A 26,558-nucleotide genomic window follows, 5' to 3' on the forward strand; every position below is an offset into this window, starting at 1 on the left:
GAAAAATTTACCAAAACAAGAACCATGTTGGCCATTTTACAATAAAAAAATATCATTGTTCCATACTCCGCAACCATCTTTCTATATGTTGGAAGATTGGTATTGCTATATGTTGGAAGGTTAACATTTTGTGTATATGTGAAGAGCATTACATCAATGTACACATGGATATCGTTACAGTGTTGTATACATGGATATTGTTCTCATGTGTACACGTGAGTATTGTTCTCACAAAGATCTAGTCTATTCATCCACCACAAATACATCTAGTGATACTATATACAACTATCTAACATAATACAATCAAATTTTTGAAGTCATAAAAATACACATTTATGGCTATATTGCAATCTACGAGTTCTCGATCTCTAATGTCCATATGTACACACTCTCTCTATTGTCCATATGTACACACTCTTTCTAATGTCCATATGTACACATTCCCTTGTGTACACTTATTTCACTCATTATACAGATGGTTTGTTTAAACAATATACATCCACCCTATCAATGAAATATGTGATCCAGTTTATAATAATGTTTTAAATGGTTCTCAATGTAGAAAGTATTCGAATAAAAAATAAAAAATAAATTTGCAATGGAGTAGATTGGTATTGCTATATTGTTGGAAAGTTTACATTTTTGTGTACATGTGAATATCATTACATTGGTGTACACATGGATATTGTTCATATGTACCGGTTCTTACACCAACAAACACAACATATATATGTCAACCTATCAACAAGAATACTCATATCTACATTACCTATTATGTACATATACACGCGTGTACAATGTACAAAATCCTGGTTGTTCATATGTACACACCCGTTGGTCTACATCCGACCACAGTTTTGTCAAAACAACAAAACTAGCAACACGCTTCGACCTTTTCCTCCATTCACCGCTCCCTCTTCAGTTTGCGCCATCTCTGTAAACAAACAGAAACCAGAAAAAAACTTTGAGCACTTAGAAATCTAGAACCGTACCCCTAAATCGAAACCCTAATCTACAAATCAAAACCGTAATGGGAGTTTTTCATAAATCTAGAACCGCGCCCCAAATCGAAATACTAACACCTCACGTCGAGGCTCTTACAAAACTCGAAAAATTGGCTAGGCAAAAAAAACACACCTTCGTCGATCTCCTTCCTCCGGCGTTTCCGTCTCGTCGTCATCTCCACCGGTCAAAGGTTCACTCGTCTGAAACCAGAAACGCCTTCGTCTTCTCTTTCCATGCTCGCTTCTTTCTCATGGTCATTCTTAATTTCGCCTGAATCCACCATCAAAACCCCCTCGTCAGTAACTTTCGTCGCCGTATTCTCTCCCGTAAATGAAAATTAGGGTTAGTTGAGAGAATTGGTTAATTAGATTAATTTCACCTTTTTATGGGACCCAAATCCATTTATTAACCGTCCCAAATTTTTATTCGCGTCCACCAATACAATTCTGTTTTTTTTTTCAAAATTTAAACCTACTTGCTAACCTAACCAGAAAATAGTATTTTACTCATATACCCATATTTGGTTTCGCTTTTCATAGGATAAAAGGGTCATTAACCACTTAAATGTGTCTCAGTAGCAAAATGTGTCTTAGTAGCAAAAATGTGTTCTATGCTGTAATAAAAACACATAAAGTGTCTATTTATGAAAATAACTCTGCTAGTAGCAATAAGTGTTCTCCCGTGTAATTAAAACACGAAAACTGTGTATTTGTGTTATACACTCTATTATTACCTGCGTTGAAGTAATTTTCTTCACGATATTTAGACATGTTTTGATTTTTGTGGAATTTAACTATGGATTCAAGTTCAATAAGAACACAATTTCTGAAAAATATTTAAAATACCACCCTATCCCGAATTTTACAAAAGAAATTGTTCGAAATATCATACGTGGTTACCATTTTTCAAAAATACATTCAATCAAAAATATTCTACCAATGGAGCTTAAGTTTAATGGTTATTATTTAAAAGTTTTGCATTTAGGAGGTAAGATTGAGTTTATAAACTTATATAAATATTTTATAAACGATTTATGAATGTTAGTTTAGTCTTTTTATAAATTATTTTTGAACGTTTATATATTAGTATTTATAAAACTGAAAAATGGTACTAAATATGTGGTAAAATTGAAATTCTCTGTTTTACAAATCAAGATACAACAAACCAACAAGAAACAAAAGAAAAACACAGTTACAATCTTCTTCATCATCATCTTCCACAGATTGAAAGCCTTGTTTTCTTTTATTCGTTTCAAGTAAATCTCCTTCTCCTAGGCGGGCGAGAATCAGCACTGTCTACATCAGAAACCCTCGACCCATTCTCATTCCTTCTCCTCGAAGAAGACGTCGAAAGAGTAACCATTGAATCAATCTCAACTGCAGTATCCACTTGACTCTCAGAGTTTATTACAGCTGCAATGCTTGAGAAAGAGTCTCTATCGTCAATCACAACAGGAGAATGATGGTGCAACTCCTGGTGGTGGCTCCTCCCCAATGGATGAGTTCTAAAATACGCGTCCACAAGCCTCTCAGCAGAGCTCAACGCAGAGGTGAAATTCGAGATCCTTGCGACTCTGTGTGACTGTAACTGTCTCCGGATCAACAGAGGATGGAATCTCGTGCTGGTGGTCTCTCCTTCAAGATCAGGAGCAGCAATGTTGGGGTTCAGATCAATATCCTCTGATGCAGCACTAGCCTGGTTCTGCTCTGATCTAACTCCTCTAGAAGTCATCAACCGGTTAAGAATCGAATTGGCTCGATCATTAACTCTCTCTGATGCCTCAGGGACAAGGGTTGAGTCCCTGTCGAACCTACTCTGTATACGTCTAATCATCTCTTCCATTGGTATTGTAAAAGGCGACCTTTGAATTGTATTCCTCAAACTCTCAATGCGTCTAGCATGAGGTCTCATAGGGATCTTTGTATCTAAACACTCTTCAACAACTTCTCTTTTATGGTTCCCACGCCCGTAGATCGGTGTCACGGTTTTGGAGGTCACCTCTCCTTTGCAGACCGGACACTCCTTTGCTTCCGAGATGTTTAGCCATTGGAAGAGACACGGCCAACAGTAAAGATGGCCACAGCAAGTGAGAACCGGCTCCTTTGACACGTCCAAACATATATTACAATCGAAGAAGTTACCATCGCCCCCGCCGCTGCTTTTGTCAACATCCGCTTTCTTCTCTGATATACCGTCCCCAGTGGCTCCCTCTCCGTTCTCACACATTTTCAGATTCTCGTTGCCTCTTTCACTACCTTCGCCAGTCTGGAAAGCAACTCCGTTTGGAGAGCTTCCCATCAACTGGCTCAGTTCTATATCCATGGTAAGGGTTTCAGACAGAACCGGGATGATGGGGAGATTAAGTTGTCTGAACCTCGTCCTACGCCGGGTTCTGATCCTTGTCACAGCGTCTGAGGGTCTCTCAGAAGGCGGCTCACTAGTCCAATCAGCGAAATTCACAGTTTCACTTAGGGCCTGCTGGAGATCTGACGACTCAGGACCAGGGCCTAGATTCAAATCCAGGTTCATAGTGTCAGCTAACTCTTCACCCATCAATAAACAAAAACAAAAAAAAAGGCTCTTCCTTTTCACTTGTGGTCAACAAAGTCTACTCCATGGGGGGATCTTTGTTATCCTGCAAGGAAGAGAAACAAATGACACAAATATAAGCTTTATCCGGTCCACAAGTTGTTTAAGATAAAACTTGGAGAAAGAAACATCTCATAAACAATAAATCTAGCACTTCTTATTAGGCAGGCACACAGTTTTTTCAATCTTTAAGTAACCTAGACTATAGAAGAAACACCAAATATAAGTAAAAAAGCATACACAACGTTAAGGAAAGTAAGATTCTCCGACAATCATGTAATCAAGACAATCAATTACACTAAAGACAATGACAATCACAATTTGAAAGGGATGTGATTCAATTCTGAATTCAAAATGTAAACAAAAAAAAAAACAGAAACAGAAGAAGAGATATGTAAGTACCGTGGAAGCTATTTCTCGAAGCTGGTTAATTCTCAGATTCGATTCAGATTCAAATGACAGGAAGAGAAGATGAAGAAAGCTGATTCTCGAATCCTTGTCTAAGAAACAAAAAGCCCAGATTGAAGTCTCGACTCTCTCGATCCAGGAACAATCAATCTTAACCACACAGACAAAAATCTGGAGCTGGGAAGGAGAAGAATGAACGACCTGGACGAGGTGGGATTTAGGTTAATCGATCAATCAGCGATATAACACCAACGCTGGAAGCTTGAGCTGATAACGCCCGCCATGGAAGACTCGCTCTTTATTACCTTTTTAGATTTACATTGGGCTAACGAACCGAAACCTCCTCAAAGCAGCAGAGAGAAAGAGGGGGTCGAATCTGGTACGATCCGGTTTGTGTCAAGTTCCAGGCCATGATCACCAACTCTTGTGATCGGACGGCTATAGAATTATCAGGATCGTTTTGAGTTTCTTTACTAATTATGTGCCGAATTGATTTCTGCAAATGTATACCGAATGGTCCAAATCTCATTACGTGTCCCTCCAGTTTAGTCTCAAAACCCTTGTTTAGATGCTATTGCTAACCTTTACGTTTTAATACCAAGTTATATACTTTATTAAATTTTGCATTTAAAAAATAATTCTTTAACTATATATGCCAAGTGTTCTCAAGGCCACTTTTGTCCGTGTTAGCTTACCAGCCTCATTGACTCTGCTATGTTTCCGGTGGTAAATAAAAAGTGTGATAAATAGACACCACCTGGAGTAGTTTGCTTGAGGTAATACTCTCGGGGCATCTGCATTAACTCTATTTTCTCCTCTTAAATAAAGTTTATAGTAAAAATGCTTCAATAGTATTCTATTTTCTACTCTATAATAGCGTAAACCTATTTTTACTTTATATATAGAGTAATTTTTTTTTTGGTTCATTGCTCTATTTTTCACTATAAAATAGAGTACCATTGTAGCAACATCCAACTCTATTATAGAGTTACTCTATTTTAGAGAAAAAAATATAGTAAATCATTGGAGATGGTCTTAGGACATCTCTGATATAACTCTATTTTTTCCTCTATAATTTACACCAGAATAGAGTAACTCTATTATAGTTTAATTTTTGTTTAAATGGTGCTACTCTATGATAGAATCATTCTATATTTCATTCTATAATAAAATAATTATATTATATAGTAACACCACTGCAACAAAAATTACTCTATTTAAGGTAAGTTATAGAGAAAAAATAAATAAAGTTTGATCGAAGATGGTATTAGCTAACTTTATTACCGAGTCCCATTCAGAACTGGAGATGATAGTTAAACCAATCCTATTAGCTCATGGCAAACGTACATAACTGTCGATATGTCACAATGCATAGCATCTATTTTTCCTCGGGTCATTCTTCATACCAACTTGTAATCAGTTCCAAAAACAAAATGAAGGGAGCGACCACATTATCGTATTCGTTACCTTGGTAGAGTCGTTGTAACCAGGGCCGGCTGAGGCATAGGGGCAAGGGGGGCGTGGGCCCAGGGCCCAATTTTTTTTTTGCATAATTAGTGTTAATATGGGGCCTGATTTTCAAAAAAAAAATTTTAAAAGGGGCCCAAAATTTTTATGTTATCCATAGAGTATATGTAAATTTTTTTTTGAAAAACTATTTTGCCCAGGGGCCCATAATTTTCTTGAGCCGGCCCTGGTTGTAACGATCTGGATGCCATTTTAATGCACAAACTTGGTATCTGAAGAAAAGAGTTGCATGAAATAGTTGAGGGAGATTTAACAGAACAAGATCAGCGTAAAATATAGCTTCCTTCTGATAAGATGGAGTAGCATTTTTGGCATCTTCAAGGTGGTAAGGGGGGACCTGAGAAACTATGTCCATGAAACTTCTAGCTTGATCATGAGTCTGTTGAAAAATGATCGTCCTCTCTCTCATATCTCGTTGTCTTGAGCACGAGATTAGAGCTAAAAAGAGTTTTGGATGTAAATTTCAGATTCTGATGATTTAACCATATATTTTAGAGATTAATTATGTAGAAATATCACAATTTTTTTTTTAACGTATAATTAATTATGCTATTACAACGATGAGAAATATTACATAGACGATTCTACAGCTCACAATTCTACCATCATATGAGAATGCACGTCTGACTGCATCGCTCCGAGCTGTTCTATGAGATCCATGTTCGATGATACGTCCTTGCACTATGTTGAAGACCTCTTGTAACTCTTTTTCTCCAATCTGCATAATTTGTGTTTTCTGGGGTTTGAACCCCAGACCTCCTGGTGTAGAAGCAGAACCCTTAGTCAAACCACTAGACTATGGGGGCTTCCACAAAAAAAAATATCACAAATTAGCACCAAAATATATCATTATTCCAAATTAGTATATAAAGAAGAAAATGACAAATATAACATTAACTAAAATATGTTTAAAAAGAAATTTCTTTATATTGGGGTTTGAGGTTTAATATTAGTATTTAGGATTTAGTATTTAGAAAGCAGGATTAGAATAAATGTTTAGAATTTAAAATAATTTAGTTATTTTCCCTTTTAGTTAATGCCAATTTAGTAATATTTTTGTTTATGGGTTAATTTTGTTATAATGTTTTTTTTCTAACTTTAGTTTCGGGGAACAATTGTGGTCTGATTCTAATAGCATCAAAACTGTATAGATATATATAGAGAAATATTCTAGGATAGCAATAAAAAGTTTTTGTCATAAATATAGATTTTAAGGATTAAAATGACCAAAATGTCTCATTAAAGAGGTAAATACAGTAGAACATCTATAAATTAATACTCGATAAATTAATAATCTCTATAAATTAATAAATTTTGTCGGTCCCAACTTGGGCCGGTTCAAAATTTCACATCAAATCGATAAAATAATAAGATAATAATTTTTTTGAAAATTCTATGTAAATATATGGTCTCATTAAAATTATAATAATTTATATGTATACATATTTTATATAAGTAAGTACCTATTATTATAATATTTGTTTTATATTCACAATGAAATTATCTTTATATTTTCTTAATTTCTTAACACTTAGTATATTTTTGATAAGATTTATTAATATTATATCAAAAATCACATTTAATTTCAAAAAATAACAATTAATGTCTATACACTAAAATCAAATATTTTTATTATCTTAGGATAAATATATTTTTAAAAAAAAAATCTAAAAAAAAAATTTTTGTAAATTAATATCTCTATAAATTAATAAAATTTCAAAGTTCCAACATTATTAGTTTATAGAGGTTCTACTGTATAAACTTATACGGTTATACCCCTAGGGTTAAATAATTCAAACCTTAGGGTTTAGAGTTAAGGGGTAAGGATTTAGAATTAAGTTTTAAAATTTTATAAATTAAAAAATAAATATTAAAAATTTGAAAAATAGTTTTAAAAATATTTTCGAATTACAAAAAAAAATTTGAAAAAATTTAAAAAAATTAAAAAAAAAATATTTTCAAAAAAAGTTATAAAAAAGTTCAAATTTGAAAACATATAATCTGAAACTATAAAAAAATATTATCTTTTTATTATTTTTTATTTATTTATTTGTATTTATATATCTAGAGTAAAATGTATTTTTTTACCTATTAAATGAAACATTTTGTCATTTTCCTCTTTAAGATTTTTTTTTTGCCATAAAATTTTTAAAATAATCTAGTTAAAATAATTGCCCATATATATACACGTATGTGCAAAGATTTTTGTTACTATTAATTATGACTTTTGAGTTACATTGCAGCCTTTGTCTTTTGCCTATTATTTTTTCTAATTTTTTTATTTATAAAAAGTTAAATAATAGATAATGGGAAATACCTTAGAATATCACTAAAAAAATTTATGTCACAAATATAGACCATAAGAATAAAAATGACCAAAATATTTTATTAAAGAGGTAGTAAATATATATTTATATCCCTAAGGTTAACTAATCCAAACCTTGGGGTTTAGAGTTGAGAAGTGCAGATTTGGGATTGAGATTTAAAATTTTATAAAATAAAAAATAAATATTAAAAATTTGAAAATAAAAATTTTAAAAATAGTTTCAAAAAGTATTTTTGAATTACAAAAAAAAAATTGAAAAAAATAAAATAAAATTTTCGAAAAAAAAAATGATAAAAAAAATAAATTTATAAAAAAATTCGAATTTGAAAACATATAATCTTAAACTATAATAAAAAAATTATTTTATTTTATTTTTGTTATTTTTTTATATATCTTGGGTATTATGACCATTTTACCTATTAAATGAAACATTTTGGTCATTTTTTTCCTTATGATCTATTTTCTTAATCAAAACTTGAAAATAATCTATTTAATAGAAGAGAAAAAGACAAAAATAGCATTAAATCAAGTTTTTGTTTCCAAACTAGCACTCAAGGTCAAAAGTCACAAAAATAGCACTTAATGTTTTATCAAAAGTCACAAACTTAGGGTTTAGAGTTAAAGGGTGGGGTTTAGGATTTAGGGTTTAGGGTTTAGGGTTTAGGGTTTAGAGTTTAGGGTTTAGGGTTTAGAGTTGAGAAATGAGGTTTTGAGGATAAGATTTCAAATTTTGAAAAATAAAAAAATTAAAATTTTCAAAGGATAAACTTAAAAATGTGTTATTTTGGTCATTTTAGTTTTTGAGTGTTATTTTGTGATATAAACTTAGAAATGTGTTATTTTGGAGATTTGCCCTTAGAATTATCCATAGGTAATTCCTGTATAAAAAAAGTTAAATAAACATTTGTTAAAAATTTTAAACTTTTTTTTGACTAAACGTGGCATCGTTTGATAACGAGGAGAAGACAAACAGTAAACAAAAGACGCTGCTTTGCTTTAGCTCTCTCGTCCTCTTCTTCTCTTCGTCGTTCCTCAGATTCCTACTCAGCGTAACCCAAACCAATCTTTGACCTTTCTTCTCCAATGGCACTGCTACAACACTGTTCCGTCTCCGTCATCTCTGCGGTTCGATTGAGCTTCTCATCCTCCGCATCACCACCGTTGACGACAAGGGCTTCTCTCAATTTTCACCAGGAGAAGAAGAGTTATTCCCGGAGAATGATATGCAGAGCTATGGTACAAGAGGCGGCAGCTCAAGGGATCCCTTCAGTTTACGCCAGAGAAATGGAGCGTCTCTCCGCCAAAGAATCGCTCATTCTCGCCGTAAAGTCTCTACCTTTACCGTCTTTAGATCTTCGATTTCAATATCTTCAATTGAAAGTTGCCTCCTTTAGTAGTAACCGCTTTATTTCCTCTGTTTCAAGAATCACAACGGTTAAGCTGTTTTCTGATTACTCTCTCTGTTCGAGTTCAGTTCAATGATGCTGGAGGCTTTGAGGCTTTCGTTACAGGGAAGATCACTGATCTACAAAAGATTGATGTGAATGAGAGGATAACTACACTAGAGCGGCTTAACCCTACTCCTAGACCAACCACGTATGTGCTCCTATTATCAGTTTCAGGTCTTAAAGTTTTTAAAAGGACAATGACATGAACTGGTTTCTGATACTTTTACAGGTCTCCTTATCTTGAAGGCAGATGGAGTTTTGAGTGGTTTGGATCCAACATTCCTGGTTCACTTGCTGCTCGTGTTATTTTCGAGTTAGTCTTCTTACTACTATGTATCTTTCTCATAGATAAGCAATAAAACATTTTATTCATTGCTCTCTATCTGTTTGTGACTGTGGCAGGAGGTTTCCTTCGTCATTTGTGAGTCTATCAAGTATGGACATTGTCATTAAAGATGCTAGCACAAGGGCCACCGCCAACGTTAAGCTGTTAAACATGGTATATGTATATATACATTCTTGTATAAAACTTATGGATATGTATTTTGAGTAATAGAACAACTGTTTGATATAAAATATATATATATATATATATATATATATATGAATAAGCAGACTCAAAAGAAGAAGTTATTTTGTCTATGCAGATCGAAAACAAAGTCATCCTGACATCGAAATTGACAGTGGAAGGGCCTTTGAGGATGAAGGAGGAGTATCTAGAGGGAATGCTAGAGTCGCCAACTGTTATTGAAGAAGCAGTACCGGAACAGCTAAGAGGTTTGTTGGGTCAAGCTACCACGACGTTGCAGCATCTTCCTGAACCTGTTAAGGACACTCTAGCCAATGGTCTAAGAATTCCACTTGGTAACTTATATTATAAGCAACATTTTTAACATTAGCTCTCCTCACATGTAGCATTGTAACCATGCCGTTGCTGGCTTTCAGGTGGATCTTACCAGAGATTCTTCATGATATCTTATCTAGACGACGAGATTCTTGTAAGTTGATGGAATTGTTATACCCTTAGAAGTTAAAAAACCTTGCAGGGAAGCTTACTGAATATGAAACGGTGCTTTTGTTGTTGTGTAGATTGTAAGAGATACTTTGGGAGTGCCTGAAGTTCTAACGAGGGTTGAAACATCGTCTTCATCGAGCGTTATAGAGAATCTTGAATACAACAGTTAAAAAGAACAGGTCCTTGTGTTCCTCTGTTTATGTCTATAAATGTCAAACAAACTGAATACAACTTACTATATATCTCTCCGGACACAGATATCGTTTCATTATCCATTATTTAACACTTTGATAAACGAAATTAAAGGTTACATATGCATTTATAATAAATTTTAATATGTTTTCTTAGTACGTGCAAACCACAACTAAATGCATAATTTAAAAACAGAGGGAGTAGTGTGTTTAAGACAATGATCAGCTCATAACACATTAAGGGTGAAATAAAAAAGAGTTTAACCTTTACATAATATCAATTTATTGGACTAAACAAAAACAACAAAAAATATTTCCACAAAAACCTAATTAAGAAGATAAAATACACCACTTATAAAAAGCTCTTTTGTTTGAGAGACAAGAGTTAGAATTGGTGATGAGAATCTGAGAAAATTGATCCACCATGTAAATGGGAGGAAGAAGACGAGTTAGAAGAAGCAGAAACGTCCATGGCGGACGAGGGCAAATAGGGAAATTCACCAAGTTCTTGAATAAACCCTCCAAAATCTCCCATACCATTCAAGAACCCTCCTGAGAGCTCACCACCGTCATTATCACCGTTCCAAGTCATCGACATATCTTCCATCTCTGAGTTTGAGCAGAACCCTTGATCATCACAACGCTCTACTTCTCCTGGTTTCTCCATGTTGATCATGTCTTGGACTTGACGATGAGTACCTCTTCTTGTCTTTGTCCTTGAAACACCATGGTCTTCTGGTTTGCCTGTGAGGCTCTGGACGAGCTCTCGGAAGTTGGCAACGTCGGTCTTGATGATCTCAGGTGCAAATATATGAATTATACGGATCTTTGGCTTTGTTTTGGTTATTGAGTATGATTGTTTGTGCATCGCTAGGGTTGATGATGAGCTTCTTGATTTCTTGAAGATGGTGGCTTCCATTTTGGAGTTATATTAGGGTTGATTGTTGAGGAAGAGAAAGATGTAGTTGGTGAATATGATAGTAAGTTGAGATATGTCAAGGTTTTATAGGAGGAAAATGGAAATGATTAGCAAGAACAAAAAAAAGAATATTTAAAATCATTATTCTTCAATTTAAATGATTTTAAATGTGGAAAGTGTATATATGAACTAGACATATGTGAATAATAAAATGGGAACTTTGTTAATATTTTTATAATTTTATAGCCATCATGTAAATTCAAAAGAAACTAATTGGATTAAAAAACTCAAAAGAAGCTAGTTGGATTAACTAATTACATGTATTAGTTACTATAAGAAAGATATATAAGTATGCGTCAACACAAGACATAAAATATCTTTAAGCGCATTGGTCTTCTCCCACTAATCAAATTATCATGTTGTAATTTCTTTAATAAGGCATATTTTATAGTTTACATAATACTATATATTTATGTTATGTGTTATGTTTGTGCTAGTGTACAATAGATAAATGCAGGTGGTACTAGTTAATGGATTAAATTAATATACAAGTAGGATTTCACAAACTTGTACCCATGTCAGGCACACAAACTCAACAAACTTATGATTGTTTTTTTCCCAAGAATACAATATTGGCGTATACTAAATTACTAATTACTTGTCTAGTTGATGGTAGAGATTCTTTTTTGCCTATACTGATCTGGACTTTTATTTTACATTTTCATGTTTGGCCTATAAGTTAAGTATCATGTATTCATAATTATAATTGCGAAAGAAGACTGCATTTTTTGTTGCAATCAAGCAATTGAAGGTTTTTAGAAGAAAAGAAGGTAGTTGATCAAAATATGAAGACAATAATGTAGAAACGATGGAGATAAATGATAAAGTGGAATGTGGAAGACATGGAGATGGCATGACTCTTCGGTGACTCTCACTTAATTACCTTTTACCTTTAGTTGTCTCACGTCCTTTTTCTCATATGCACGAGGCAGTTTCACTTCCTTACGTCTATTTTTTTCACCTTTTCAACTTTATAAAAATATACGAATAAAAATAAAATAAGAATTAATACCTTTGATTTAGCACACAAGCACGACTCAAAGGAGTATGGTAAAGAAATATATAATATGTTATACTTTTATGTATATATGTTTTTGGATGATCCAATCCAACATGTACATATTATTTATACATTATCTAATTCGAATCCAAAATCTATATATATACAACAAGCTCATTACTTAAGTATATTAGTGACCATCCACGAATTATAAAAGAATATATTGTCGATATGCATATAGCTATAGATATATTATCTGATAAAATATCCCTTCCTTGCTATATGACAACTTTTGCAAGAAAAAAAATTAGTGAAGACAACTATCATCCCCTATATTATATATATTATAGGGCAAATCTCCAAAATAACACATTTCTAAGTTTATATCACAAAAATAGAACTCAAAAACTAAAATGACCAAAATAGCATTTTATCTTTTGAAAATTTTAATTTTTTTATTTTTCAAAATTTGAAATCTTATCCCCAAAACCTCATTTCTCAACTCTAAACTCTAAACCCTAAACTCTAAACCCTAAACTCTAAATCCTAAACCCTAAACCCTAAATCCTAAATCCTAAACCCCATCCTTTAACTCTAAACCCTAAGTTTGTGACTTTTGATAAAACATTAAGCGCTATTTTTGTGACTTTTGACCTTGAATGCTAGTTTGGGAACAAAAACTTGATTTAGTGCTATTTTTGTCTTTTTCTCTATATTACATGCTAAACTAAATATACTTCGACTACAAAAGATATATTTTTGTTGATATTAACAAAAAAAAAAAGATAAATTAGATAGGTCATATACGTGGGTCGATCGATCATCTTTATAGAAACATATTAAACCCTTTTTAAAAACCTTAAATAACCCCCTGGGTTTTTGTTGCACGACCTTACTTTGTGTCAGAATATATTTTGGAAATACATTAACAGTATATATAGTTTTCTAATGGCTGCTTAAGCTACGACCCATATATATAGTTTACAGAGAAATAGCTAGTCAATGGTGAATGATTCGACGATAACAAGACATAACGAATAATAGCCGTTGGATCATGGACGTAGCGTGAAGTGTTTATAACAGCTAAACAATAAAGAGAACTGAAACCCTTTTTTTTGACTAAAGAGAACTGAAACTTACAGAAAGGATTTGCCGATTTGGTTCCAACTTTGTTGTGTACAAACGTGTACGTGAGAGACTCAGAGTCGAACACACGAGTCTTGTGCTCTCTTTTTAGATTCGGACCACATTCCACATGCATGCTACTAAGCCGATGTATGGTAGACACGTGTCCATAGTTAAGCCGTATGGTGGTCCTCCTCGTATTTGTTTGACATGGTTCCCAGTTCTAATCTTTTTGTACATCTCTCCTTAGCTGGAATGTGGATGGACCCCCGACAGATTTTTAGTTTTAAAATTTGTTAACAAACCAAATGAATCCACAATATTTAATCCAACTAAGTACGGTTTACTTTGAGGAAATGATAATCTCTTGCTTAATTAATTATACCGTTCATGATAATCTTGCAAAGTGTATGCTTCTAAATAGGTAATTTTTGTTACAAAACCAAAGATATAATATAATGTATATCATATATGATATATCATATCTGTTTAATTGGATATCCAGGATTTCAGACTTTGTTATATATGTTTGTCGAGAATACATGAGGAATTGAGGATGAGGATAACAAATACTGAGATTTTTTTTTTTTGTAACTGAGCCGAATACTGAGATTTGAGCTCTTTTAACTTACAAATTTACTTTTTTCTACACCGAGACATTTTAAGAAAATGAAAGGGAAATCGGTCCGAATGACCATGAAAAAAGACATAATTCACTAGATAACTAAATACCCTAGATTTTCGATACACCCATTCCACTTTATGTAATAATGTTATTTTGCCTTGAGTGATGACCGGTGAAACCTGAAGAAAATAAAAATAAAAAATCCTAGTTATTAGTTGTTTCAAGTTACTCGTGGCATAATTATATTCACATCTTTCTTTTTACCTTTATTTGGTAAATTTTGAAAAATTGATCCACAGTTTTCTCCACCTCTTCGAACCACGTTTCCTCCTCACCATCGCCACCGTCTGTGTTCTCTGAGTTTATTTCTTTCTCTAACTGTGTTGCAAAGGGACATCGTCTCCACTTCGGGAATCTATTGCGAAAAGACGTCGTGACAGTCCAATCGGCGAGAAGGAGCACAGTGACCCTTTTCCCATTCACATCGGCGCTTTGTCTCAGATCTGTTGCAATATTGTAAGTTCTAGGGTGTGTGCTTTAAATTCTATTTTTGTGATGCTCTTTTTCCCTATTTGGGATGTAGTCCAGCCTAGTCGAATCTAAATTGTTAAATATAAACTCTATTTTGGGTTGCATGTCGGATCTAGTAGACAGAGGTCACCGAATCGATTTAGGGTTGAACTTTTACCGATTTGTCTTACTCATCTTCTTACATCGAAGTCTATGGTAATTTTGTTTGGAATCGAGACAAACATAGTATATGTAGAACTATTTGATCGGTCTATGCTATGTGACATGGAATAGCTTAAATTGTTAATCATTCACGTACCCTTTTGTTTTGCACTTCTTTATGATGTAGAAACAATCATAAGGTATTTAGAATTTATATTCCATTCAATGTACTTTTGTGTTCCAAGTTATATGTATATATACAATACTATATCAAATAGAAATAATTATCTTGTTTTATGTATCGAGTGTAGTTCACTCCTCGCAAATGGTAATGTATAACAATTCCATTCTATGTAACCATGTGTACCATGTCATATATAGATTTACTATTCCATATAAATAGAAATGTTTATCTTGTGCTATGTATTGATTGTAGTTCGCTCATGTCATATTCTCTTTGTGATTCCAAGACAAAAACATTTGGCTTAGAATAAATGTTTTTATAGAACTAAGTGACTTTGGCTTTGTATAGGTAATTCCGCTGTATTTACACTTATTATGTTATAAATGCACGCCGTTGGGATGGAATTGAAGTGTATGGCTTTCACTGAAGAAAATCTTTGTGTAGCTGCAGAGAACTACTTGATTGAAACACTGGCACTGTATCAAGCCGGAGCACTCACCCATGACGTGTAACATGGGTTTATGGTTTCTAAGCATTGTTTTTATGTTCTAGCTTTGCTTCTTGTTTTTAGATACTACCATCTAAACTACCTCCGTGTTGTAGTAATGTTTTATGGAGTGACTCCAATTCTATGTATCTTCTTCCTTTTCGTTGCATACACTGGAAGAATGAAATCATATTCCATATGCGTAAATAGTGTTTCACTAACTGCGTATAGTACGTACACTATCTTCAAATAGTTAACACAATTACTCAGCTCGACATGGCAATATACGCTTCTATAACACATATTTGCCATATAACATTATTATGACATCAAATAAAACATAATACAATGTGATGTTGAATGGAATGATATTCATATGATGTTGTATGTTCTACTTCCTTTCTCTAATTCCCTCAATCTTCATTTCTTTCGCTACAGTCAATTTGAATTTGGTGTAAGCATTACCTCTTTCCCTGCAATCATAAACACTTCAAAATGTGAACAATATGTATTATGCTATTTATTTTGTCACATTTTCTATTCTATATGCTAATGTAGAATGGAAACATATCTTATTGGCATTTCAGATTTGGATTTAGTTTATGGAAGATTGGGGTTGACATTCGATTAGGGTTTATATTTCTATGTAGGGCTTAGAGATAAGTGGCTAGGGTTTAGTTTATGAAATATTGGGGTTGACATTGAGTTAGGGTATATCCTTCCATGTAGGGTTTAGTAAATTAAGATTGAGATGGGATTAGGGTTATATTTCCGTGTAGAGTTTAGTGATTACCTTCTTCCCTGTAATCATAGATAACTCAAAATTTGAACAATATATATGTAATATGCTATTTTCTATTCTATATGATCATGTAGAATGGAAATGCATGTTACTTACATTTCGAAATTTGGATTTAGTTTATGAAAGATTGGGGTTGATATTGGATTAGGGTTTATATTTCCATGTAGGGTTTAGTGATTAGTGGCTAGGGGTTAGTTTATGAAAGATTGGGGTTGACATTGGATTAGGATTTATATTCCCGCGTAGGGTTTAGTGAATATTTGATAGGGTTTAATTTATGTATGATTGTGGTTGGCATTGAGTTAGGGTATATGGAAGATTGGGGTTGACATTCGATTAGGGTTTATATTTACATGTAGGGCTTAGAGATAAGTGGTTAGGGTTTAGTTTATGAAAGATTAGGGTTGACATTTAGTTAGGATATATACTTCCATGTAGGGTTTAGTAAATTATGATTGAGATGAGATTAGGGTTATATTTCCGTGTAGGGTTTAGTGATTATCTTCTTCCCTGTAATCATAGATACCTCAAAATTTGAACAATATATATGTGATGTGCTATATTGTTTGTTACATTTTCTATTATATATGATCATGTAGAATGGAAATGCATGTTACTTACATTTCGAAATTTGGATTTAGTTTATGAAAGATTGGGGTTGATATTGGATTATGGTTTATATTTCCATGTAGGGTTTAGTGATTAGTGGGTACGGGTTAGTTTATGAAAGATTGGTGTTGACATTGGATTAGGATTTATATTCCCGCTTAGGTTTAGTGAATAGTTGATAGGGTTTAATTTATGTATGATTATGGTTGACATTGGGGCAAACATTACCATGAAAGCATACCCATATAAACATTTGAGAAATATGTTAAAATGATCTTTAGATTGCAACTACATTTTCACATTTTCTATTATATATGCCTCATGTAGAATAGTAATGCATCTTACTGGCATTTCGAAATTTGGGTTTAATTTATGGAAAATTGGGGTTGACACTGGATTAGGGTTTATATTTCCGTATAGAATTTAATTATTAGTTTATAGTGTTTAATTTATACTCCGTGTTGGGTAATCATTCCTTCCGTCACCTTCTTGCTTTTGAGTTCCTTCGGATGGACTTACAGTGGTAATTAGATGGAATACAACATTTATTGGCACACGTTCTAATTTACACCACTTGTTTAACTCTGCACAGTAAAACATCTCTAATAATTCCACCTATTTACTTGGCTTCCTCCTAATCCTTTATATGGAATAGTTGTAATCCATTAGTGGCCATTTACTGCAGGGAATACGTCATTATCTCTGCAAAACCGCACACATCAGCGTCTACGTAAGTGGTTATTTTGGGTCATGTGCATACACCTTATCTAGTTTATGTAGTTCATGTGGAATGAAAAGAAGATTCTTCGCATGTATCTATTTACGTTCATAATATATATTACATTCCATCTGACTCATGTCAAACGGAAAGTTCCGTCGTCTAAATTGGACGGTTTTACTGAACTCGGCTTGACTTTATGTAAACCATTTCGTATTTTACTTTCACCATGCACCTTATCACGGTTCTGAAATTGAGAACACCATCACTCCATTGTAAATGAACTTACAATAATCCATTCCACGTACGTGACGTAGTATGGAAAGCAATACAATCAGAATAGGATTTATGTCATCATCTTCAGATCGCCGTTACGTTAACAGAGTTTCTATCTCTCTCACATCTGTTCGTCACTACTCTTGATTTATATCCTCCTGCATACGTGCTCAAGACAGCTGTGCACAACGATCCCTATTATATGTGATTGTTACAGTGGCAGACAAACCCTCCACGTCGTTCACTTTATAACAACGAACCGGCACCATGCTATGGTAAGGGGCATAACTGGGTGGAATCAAGGCAAAAAGTATGACAATGAATTACGTCAAAATCATTGTTACTTTCTTCATTTGTCTTTCAAATCTGGCTATCTCGCCAATAAATCCAAAACGAAAATCATTTATAAGTTTTCTTCACGAATCTATATAATTAGTTATAATTCACATTTGATGAGATTAACTTAAAATCGTTGGTGTACTCTTATATAAAAGCAACTTTATTGAGAAGTAGTGGTTGGCCGCCTTGTGCCCTACGAGTGGGAAGTTATATTAAAAATTATTTTATATGAATATATATCTTAAATGAAGTATTTAAAATATCAGTGTAGATTGGAAATGATATTATAGATGAACAAATAATGAGATCATATTGGTTTAATCGTCATGGGTTCGATTCTCCTTGGCCACCCGGAGCACCTTAAGTGGTAAAAAACGCGGATCCGTCTCGTAGTGATTAGTCTTTGGGCCTAGAAAGCCTTTGGGATCACACTACGATTATCAAAAAAAAAAAGAGATCACATTGGTTTATAATGAACATTTTTGGTTATATTTGTAGTTATTTCAGTAATATATTTATTTTTATTTTTAGTTATATTGTTTGGTTATATGTATGAATTATAAATTTCAAGGGATCACTTTTTGTTGAATGTGAGGAAATTGGGTCTTAGAATGGCTGCATTTGGCTAAATTTATAATATGGTACTTAAAATGGTTCGAAAGAGAGCAGTGTTCAGTTTTGATTTATACCGAAAACGCTAATTTTATTTGTTTCTTTTAATTTAAGCTATGTACAATTATGTTACACCTATGTATTTTTTCTGGTTGTTGTATTTTACCGAGTTCATCCAAACTATGCAAAAATATTTTTTACTTCCATTTTAATAAAAAAATCATGGTAGAGTTTTTTCCTATTATTATATAGATAAAATGTCAACGTTATACAAAAATTATGATGTTTGGCTAAGAAATTGTTGTCATATGTCGGTGTTTTCTTAATGTTTAGTTACTCCAATTTTCTTTCTAATAGGTTGTAGTTACTGAGCTAGTTATTGCTTAAGCTACTATAAATTTATTTTACATTTCATTCACTATGTTTGTGTACTTAACATTTGAGTTCATGTTCATTGTTTAGATTTGATATGTGGTTTTGTCAAATAAAGTGGCCATAATTGATATTTTATTGAAGGTGCTATCTTTCATATGTATCCATAACAGCATAGTTGTCCATGTTGAACAAAATTACACTCTCGCAAATTTAAGCTACAAATTTAAACTACAGTGGTGGATGTATAAGTTGTTGTAAATGGTGGCATTGTTTTTTTTTTTAATTCGTAGACATCATATGTTTGGTTGTTTTCCTGACCTTTTAATTACTATTAAAACGACTTTGCATTTATTTTTTCTAGGTATTTTATTTTTGATGAATTAAACAAATATTTTCCTTACTCTGTTAATTAATTATAAAATACTATTTGTTTTTCTCACGAAAGAAAATCGTTGAAACAAAATGAATTATATACACGCTTGGTTCGAAATAACGAATCAAAGAAGTTGCAATCATTAAATTAAACTGGCAATTAGTTTAACAATAAAGTGGAACTTGTATTTTAACAGAGTAGGGTTTTTTCCTTAAACATAATCACGATCCCTAATCTAAATAAATGGGACATATTTTTTGTCAAAAATATTTGTTTGTAACAAAATCTATCAAAAATCTAAAACACAGAAAATATTTGTTACAAAAAAGATAATTTACAGCATTAAATCATTTTACCATTTTTTCTATATCTTAAATCATTTTCGGATAAACGAAATTTAGATCCAAAAAATACTTATAAAATTTTAGTTCGATCTCGGATCTAGTATTTTTGGATCGATTTTTGTTCGGCAGGGTTTTTGGATCCGGGTTAAAATGTCGAAAGCCCCCTACAGATTTTCTCAAGTCTTTACTACAAACGTACAGTTCCTGTTAAATTATTAGCCAAATTAGGCCCATGTAATCTTCACGGGCTTAATGAAATCAACAGAAGGAAAAAGAAAAACAGAAGCCTAAACAGATAAACAAAACGCCAGACCTTTGTCCACCCTCCATTTTAAGCCTTCACCATCTCATCTCTCCACCTTGTAACTTCCACATAATTACCGCACAGACCAGTACACACAAACCATTATTCGTTACACAACTCAAGGGTAAACCCGTAAAAAGACCTACCTTCTGTCTCCCCCTCTCCATCCTCTCATCTCCAACCATAACTTTTTTCAGAAAGATAACATTTACAAAAATTCAAATCTTTAAACAAAAAAAAAAAAAAAGAAACTTTACATTCTATTACAAGTCTACATAACTCATAGATCACTGCACTCTCCGTATCATAACCACAAACATGAAGGCGTCGATGAAGTTTCGTGAGGAGAAGAACCCTCTCCTCCGCGCCAAGATCCCTCTAAGCATCTTAGGCCTCCCGTTCCAATCCGGAATCGTCGCCGGAGAATCCAAAGAGCTCAGCCTCAACCTCTCCACCTTCTTCGAATCAGGCCCGTCTCTCAAGCTCGCGTACCGCCCCAACGACTCCCACAGCCCTTTCTCCCTCGTCGTCAAAACCGGGACGGGACCCTTCGGCTCGCCGATCTCCACCTCCATGCTCATGAGCGCCGAGTTCAACCTCCTCGGTAACAAGAACAGCCCGACCTTCATGCTCCACTTCAAGCCGCGATTCGGCGACTTCTCGATCAAAAAGTCTCATTCCTCCTCCGGTCTGATCGGATCGGTGAGCGGAGAGGAGGATTCGTCGATCGAGGTGGTGGATTCTCCAGGTCCCGGCGGAGGGTTCAGGAAAGTCACCGTCTTGCCGTCGACGTCCGCCGGAGATATCGCCGGTTTGCTTTCCGGCGTGGAGGTCGCGGCGAGGACGTCGCTGCCGGTGAGGGGACGCGCGGTGGTGAATTTTCGGTGGGGGGTTAGGGTTCCGACGGAGATCAGGCGCGATTTCGATCCGACGGCTGAGATTTCGTTGCGGAGGTTTCCGTTTCTGGTGATGGATAAGATAGGGATCGAACACGTGGACGGGTGTGGTGGTGGTAAAGAGACTAAACCCGTTAGCGATCCGGGTAAAGTTTCGGGTTTGAGAAATAGTGAGGATGTGTGTTTGGTTATGGAGGAGCTTCGGTCGGAGAATAGAGAGTTAAAGAGAGCTGTTGAAGATCTAAGGGGAGTGATGGTATCGAACGTCAGGCCATTCTATCCGGCGACGGTGGATTATGGATCGCATTCAAAGTACCGTGAAGCAGAGAGGAGCAACCACAACAACAGCAACAATGGTAGAGCGAGAGGTGAACGGTGGAGTAGTGAGAGAACGACGTCGGATTATGGCGGGAAGAAGAGCAAGGAAGACGGTGACGTGGCGGAGGAGCTGAAGAAAGCCTTGAAAGGAGCTGCTTGATGGTACTATTTGGTGGTAACTCTGCCATCATCTTGAGAGTTGATAAAAAGCTTTATTCGTCTTTCTTGATTTAGCTATGGCTTTTGTATATATCCGTTTAAGTTACTGCTGGCATTTTGGAACATCTTCTGAACATTTCAATGGAATTGCAAGACGTTTAATATGTTGGCAGTTAGCTATGAGCTTGAATGTATCTCAACCATGGATGAGTTAAAGGGATCATATAAGGATATTTGCTAAGTCTCTAGGATCTAGAAAGCTATCTGGAAGCAATTGATCTATTAACTAAGATGTTTACAAGTAGTTATTAGTCATGTTTGTGGTGGTGAGTGAGAAGACTTCTCTGTCTGCCAATCCCTAACACAATATGTGATCTTAGATATGATGAATTTATGAATGTTTTGGTCATGATTGCTTGCAAGTTTGCTTCAACAAAAAAAAATGGGAACAAGCATCAAAGCATGTTTGATTGGCTACCTATTTTTATGTGATAATCTAAAGGACTGCAAGATTTCTTCTAAACCAATTAAAATCAGAATGTCAAGCAGAGGTTCCACCGTTATTTTCAATCCTCACATACCAATCAAGTGTTTGGCAATAAGGCAACCATTAACAAAAGACGCTACTGGAATCAACATGTAGACTTGACCCGTTTCTGGGTTATTTTACAAGTACTAAAGATCTCAATCAATCAAAGTGCATAAGATGCTTATAGTGATGATACTCATCATTGTCCTGCACCGGATCCTGGAGGAGTTTCAAAGTCTGGCTTCTCTCCATTTTTCCATCTAATATCTTCATCCGGAACCTGCAAAGAATCATTTTGAGATCAGATCTTTACATATGAAAGGAGATGACAAACACTTCTATGTATTATTACCTTCCTAACATCCATCCAGCTTAACGCTTCATTCAACCACATCACGTTCGGGTCAACAGTCGCAAGGCGATGTGTTCCCTAACAAAGTAAAACGTGAACAAAGGCATAGAGAGAAGAGAACACAAAGGAAAGGGTTTTTGTGTTTATTACATCTTTAGCGTTAAACTCTTTGATCACCAAGACTTCGAACTCATCTTCACCAGGCATTCTTACACAGACCCTTCTTCCAACTAGAGCCTCCGGATTAACTCTGCCCCAGCTCGAACACAGTGTTGGTTTCTTTGCCTGCAACTTTGTTATGAAAAGCCCCAAATCAACGCTCTGCTTTACAGGTAGTCTTATGGTCAGTGGCTTCTCTTTCGTTTCCTTCGCTTCTGAATCAACCCTGAGTAAAACAAAAAAAATTAGTTAAAAATAATCGAAAGTCAAACCCTTTATGATCAAAAGTGTATACACCTTTCTTGATGGGCGACAAGGTTCTTCTCAATGTTATCCTCAAAAGAGACGAGAGTTTCTTGAGCAATACTCCACTCGCTCATGAGCTTCTCTATGATCTGAGTTCTCTTCTGAAGCACCACCAAGACAAACCCTTAAATAGAAGCAAACACAAGAGATTTAATGACGAGAAGAGAGAAGTGTTTACGTTTCCTGATGACAAGGTTTCAGCTCTGAAGGCAAGAAGAACAGAGTAAAAGGCTCTTCTTTGTTGTTCGTTGAGTTTCTGTTTCTTGGAGTCTTCTACGAATTGATCTATCATGTCTTCATCGTCATTGGATTCTAGCTCTGGCTTTGACTCTTTGTGAGAACCAGGAAGCGACTTTGCAGCCATTGATGTCTTCGTTGATGGGATGAACGTTGGATCCTCTACATCACAGTAGTAACAGAATCAAGATTACATCAATGCAATGGAATCACTCGAAAACCCTAAAGAGGTTGCGATCGAAATGTTGCACAAGAAGTCGATTCGTGAGGAGTTTTTGAGCAGACGTACCTTCGAGAGGATCTATCATGCGTTGATCTTTGTGATCTGCCATTGAAGAGATGGAGCAGTCTCGATAGAGCAGAGGAAAGAATGTGTTGTAGAGGTGGAGGAGAGAAGAAGGAGACGCGAGATGTATATGACTTGTGGAAGAAGGTAGGGTTTGTTTAGTGTAACAAACTCTTGCGCTTTTTTTGAACGAGTCGCTTACTTTCAGGCGTTAATTTTGTTTTAGTCAAGAAACAAGATTCATTAATTAAAATTGAGAAAATAAATAGTTTCACATAAATTTAGTGGAGTCAGTTGATAGAATTGACTTCTTCTTCTCTTTTTTTTTTAACCAAAATTTAGTCCAATAATTCTTTTTTTTTTTATTAAAATTTATTTGATTCCATTAAATATGTTCTTAGTCCCTTAAATTTTAATCTGGATGTCATCGATATCATCAATATCTTGATCATTCTATACACCAGATGGTCTTGTCTTTGCCAGAAGGAAAGATAGATAATTAGAAAAGGAGAGTGATTAAACCGTATAGAGTTACGTGTGAACCAAGTTTACATGATTTCACTTGCATATTATAATTGAAAGAATTGTTTTGACCCAACACACCTTACCGATTTGCATTTTACTGGTTGTATACCCGCTTGTGTAATCGCATCGTATTCATATGAAATAGTCTCCAAATGTTACGTAAAACATTCTCCAAGATATTAATTTTGGGTCTCGACTCTCGAGTATGCTACATAAAGTCATAAACTGCAAATGTCAACGAAACAATATCTAGGGATGTGGAAAAGTGAATCTAGATCATGTACATTTAGCAAATTAGTATATACTAATCACTTTTTCATTAAGAGTCAAAAAGTTTAAAATCAAACGCATAATGTCTAGTACTTAATTTGTTGTTCGAAGTTTGGACTATGCATAGAATATTGTAAGAAGAGAAAGTAGTGGAAGAAAAACTTTTCCATTATAACTCATCATGTTTTGTTGGAATATAAAACTGCAAAATCAACCGAGGCTACGTGCTACTCAGTTAGATAATGTATGTATTCTACTTTTCCAAGCAATGTTTTCTCTTGATTACGGATACCTTAAGACTTGGGGTTAAATGAAAGGATGTAAGTTGTATTTAAACAGAAACGTAATTCGTAAGCATAATTCCTTTTTGTTTAAATATTAACTAATGACCTATAGAATAAATGTAAAATGATACTTCTCTATATTACGTTTGTAGCCAATCAATCTCTTTTTGTCAATCTAAGTTGATTAAAGATGTTTTCAATAAAAGAATATTGAGAAGAAATAAAACGCACCGTTTTCAATAAGGCGATTTTTTGGCGATTGGCGATTTTCAGAAGTGGTTTCGATCTGAGGGTTTCGAGATGAATCTGGCGCCTCTGCCGGATTCTAGAGACGATCTGGGGATGGATTCGATTCTTCCGAAGGTATCAGAGGAGGGGGAAAAGCTAAGAAACGAAGTAAAAGAAGGTGAATTGAAGAGGATGGATCAAAGCTGGGTGAAGGCGGCGCATGATAAGAAGCAGTTGAAGAAGTATGAGGTTGAAGTCTCAAGTAAATATGGTATTCATATGGTGGAGATTCCAGATGAGGTTCTGGAGAACACAACTCCGTTTTGGGAAGACTTTGTAGTGGGTAAATTTCTGGATCTGGCTCCACATGTGGCTAAGGTTCATATGGTTTTAAACAAAATCTGGAAGTATGGGGATTCGTCTACAAAGGTTGAAGTATTTGAAGTTAATGCGACGACGATGAGGTTTAGGGTCTCAAGTCAGAAGGCAAGGGAGAAGGTTCTTTGTCGTGGTATGTGGAATATTGTGGGCGTTCCTATGTTGGTTTTGAAATGGTCACCAGAAGCTGAGGGTGAAGAACAGAAGGAAGAAGCTATTCCTATGTGGGTTCACTTGGAGAAAGTTCCTCTCCACATGTACTCGTGGGAAGGACTGAGTTTTATAACTAGCACTGTAGGATTTCCAGTGAAGCCACATCCGGAAACCATAGCTTGTTCTAATCTAAATGAGGCGAAGATATTTGTGAGGGTTGATGTCACAAAAACTTTACCAAAGGAGATCACATTTTCAAAGGAGGGAAAGCAGTTCGCTGTTAAGTTCTATTATCCATGGCTACCAGCTAGATGCAAGTTCTGTGATAAATGGGGTCACAGTGAAGTAGTATGTGTGATGAAGAGTAAAAGAAAGAAGAGAAAAGATTCTGGATCCCCTGCTATGAAGGTTAATGGGGAGAAAGTTGGAAGTCCTAGTTATCTAAGTGTAGGGAAGGAGAAGAAAAGTGTCTTAATGGAGGATAGTGGAGATAAAGTTATGGATGTGGTAGACAGTGAGGAAAGTGCTAAAAAGTTAGAGAATGGTGTCAGTACTAGTGGGTGGGCTAAGGTTTCGCCAGCCAAAACAGGAAGATCATTTGATCTATCAGCTCAGAAAATTGATGATGTTGAGATCTCTGCATTAAAATTCTCTATGCTTAGTCTTGAAGATGTAGAGGAGGGAGAGTTAGTAGCAGATGAAAAGTTGCTTACTGAAGTGGATGATGATCAATTAGAAACTGAGGACATGGAGCTACTTGAGAGTGATCAGGCTGAAGACATTGATCAACAAGTTATTGAGGAGAAAAAAGTTGGGTTGAGAAGAGGACGAAAGGCTAAGGTTCCGGATGCAAATCCTGGGAAAAGCATTCGGTCTCGACGAAAGCACTAATATATGGGGAGTTTCTTCTGGAATGTTCGTGGTTTCAACAAATATTTAAAACATTCTGTGATAGAAGAGTGGGTTCGTTGTAATAACTTGAGTTTTGGGTGCATTCTGGAGAAGAGGGTTAAGGAGAGTAAAGCGGGTAGTATTTTGAAGAAAGTTTTTCCGGGTTGGTCTTATATGACTAACTATGAACACAGTGTGGGAGGGAGAATATGGCTAGTGTGGAGAGATGATGTTTGTATGATGCCAGTGTATAA

At 34.8% G+C, this 26,558-nt stretch overlaps 5 protein-coding genes across 6 annotated transcripts; 2 read left to right on the forward strand and 3 right to left on the reverse strand.

The window, feature by feature from the left end:
- Positions 1–2,110: 2,110 nt before the first annotated feature.
- On the reverse strand, positions 2,111–4,521 carry LOC106396871. Of its 2 annotated transcripts, XM_022706491.2 has the most exons (3): positions 4,204–4,521; positions 3,997–4,094; positions 2,111–3,640 (listed from the first exon to the last, which is right to left on the reverse strand). In XM_022706491.2, the coding sequence occupies exon 3, from the start codon at positions 3,556–3,558 to the stop codon at positions 2,257–2,259; it is 1,302 nt and encodes a 433-aa protein (XP_022562212.1). In that variant the 5' UTR covers positions 3,559–3,640; positions 3,997–4,094; positions 4,204–4,521; the 3' UTR covers positions 2,111–2,256. The 2 variants fall into 2 exon arrangements, with proteins under 2 accessions (XP_022562212.1, XP_013692829.1); XM_013837375.3 differs by having other exon boundaries at positions 3,997–4,518.
- A 4,289-nt stretch (positions 4,522–8,810) lies between these two features.
- Positions 8,811–10,665, forward strand: LOC106396870 (probable plastid-lipid-associated protein 9, chloroplastic). Its single transcript, XM_013837374.3, has 7 exons — positions 8,811–9,178; positions 9,330–9,451; positions 9,533–9,616; positions 9,706–9,802; positions 9,951–10,167; positions 10,249–10,301; positions 10,393–10,665. Exons 1-7 carry the CDS (start codon positions 8,939–8,941, stop codon positions 10,486–10,488), a joined length of 909 nt encoding a protein of 302 aa, XP_013692828.1. The 5' UTR covers positions 8,811–8,938; the 3' UTR covers positions 10,489–10,665.
- Positions 10,666–10,731: 66 nt separating this feature from the next.
- On the reverse strand, positions 10,732–12,461 carry LOC106395536 (VQ motif-containing protein 25). Its single transcript, XM_013835963.3, has one exon. It carries the CDS (start codon positions 11,426–11,428, stop codon positions 10,895–10,897), a length of 534 nt encoding a protein of 177 aa, XP_013691417.1. The 5' UTR covers positions 11,429–12,461; the 3' UTR covers positions 10,732–10,894.
- A 7,978-nt stretch (positions 12,462–20,439) lies between these two features.
- On the forward strand, positions 20,440–21,870 carry BNAC04G23860D. Its single transcript, XM_013837373.3, has one exon. It carries the CDS (start codon positions 20,652–20,654, stop codon positions 21,705–21,707), a length of 1,056 nt encoding a protein of 351 aa, XP_013692827.1. The 5' UTR covers positions 20,440–20,651; the 3' UTR covers positions 21,708–21,870.
- An 85-nt stretch (positions 21,871–21,955) lies between these two features.
- On the reverse strand, positions 21,956–23,860 carry LOC106393339 (protein EMSY-LIKE 1). The gene is made up of 6 exons (XM_013834045.3): positions 23,579–23,860; positions 23,231–23,451; positions 23,044–23,153; positions 22,738–22,972; positions 22,588–22,665; positions 21,956–22,515 (listed from the first exon to the last, which is right to left on the reverse strand). Exons 1-6 carry the CDS (start codon positions 23,619–23,621, stop codon positions 22,435–22,437), a joined length of 768 nt encoding a protein of 255 aa, XP_013689499.1. The 5' UTR covers positions 23,622–23,860; the 3' UTR covers positions 21,956–22,434.
- Between the last annotated feature and the right edge of the window lie 2,698 nt (positions 23,861–26,558).

This window comes from Brassica napus, chromosome C4 (assembly GCF_020379485.1).
Source record: "Brassica napus cultivar Da-Ae chromosome C4, Da-Ae, whole genome shotgun sequence".
Lineage (NCBI taxonomy): Eukaryota > Viridiplantae > Streptophyta > Magnoliopsida > Brassicales > Brassicaceae > Brassica > Brassica napus.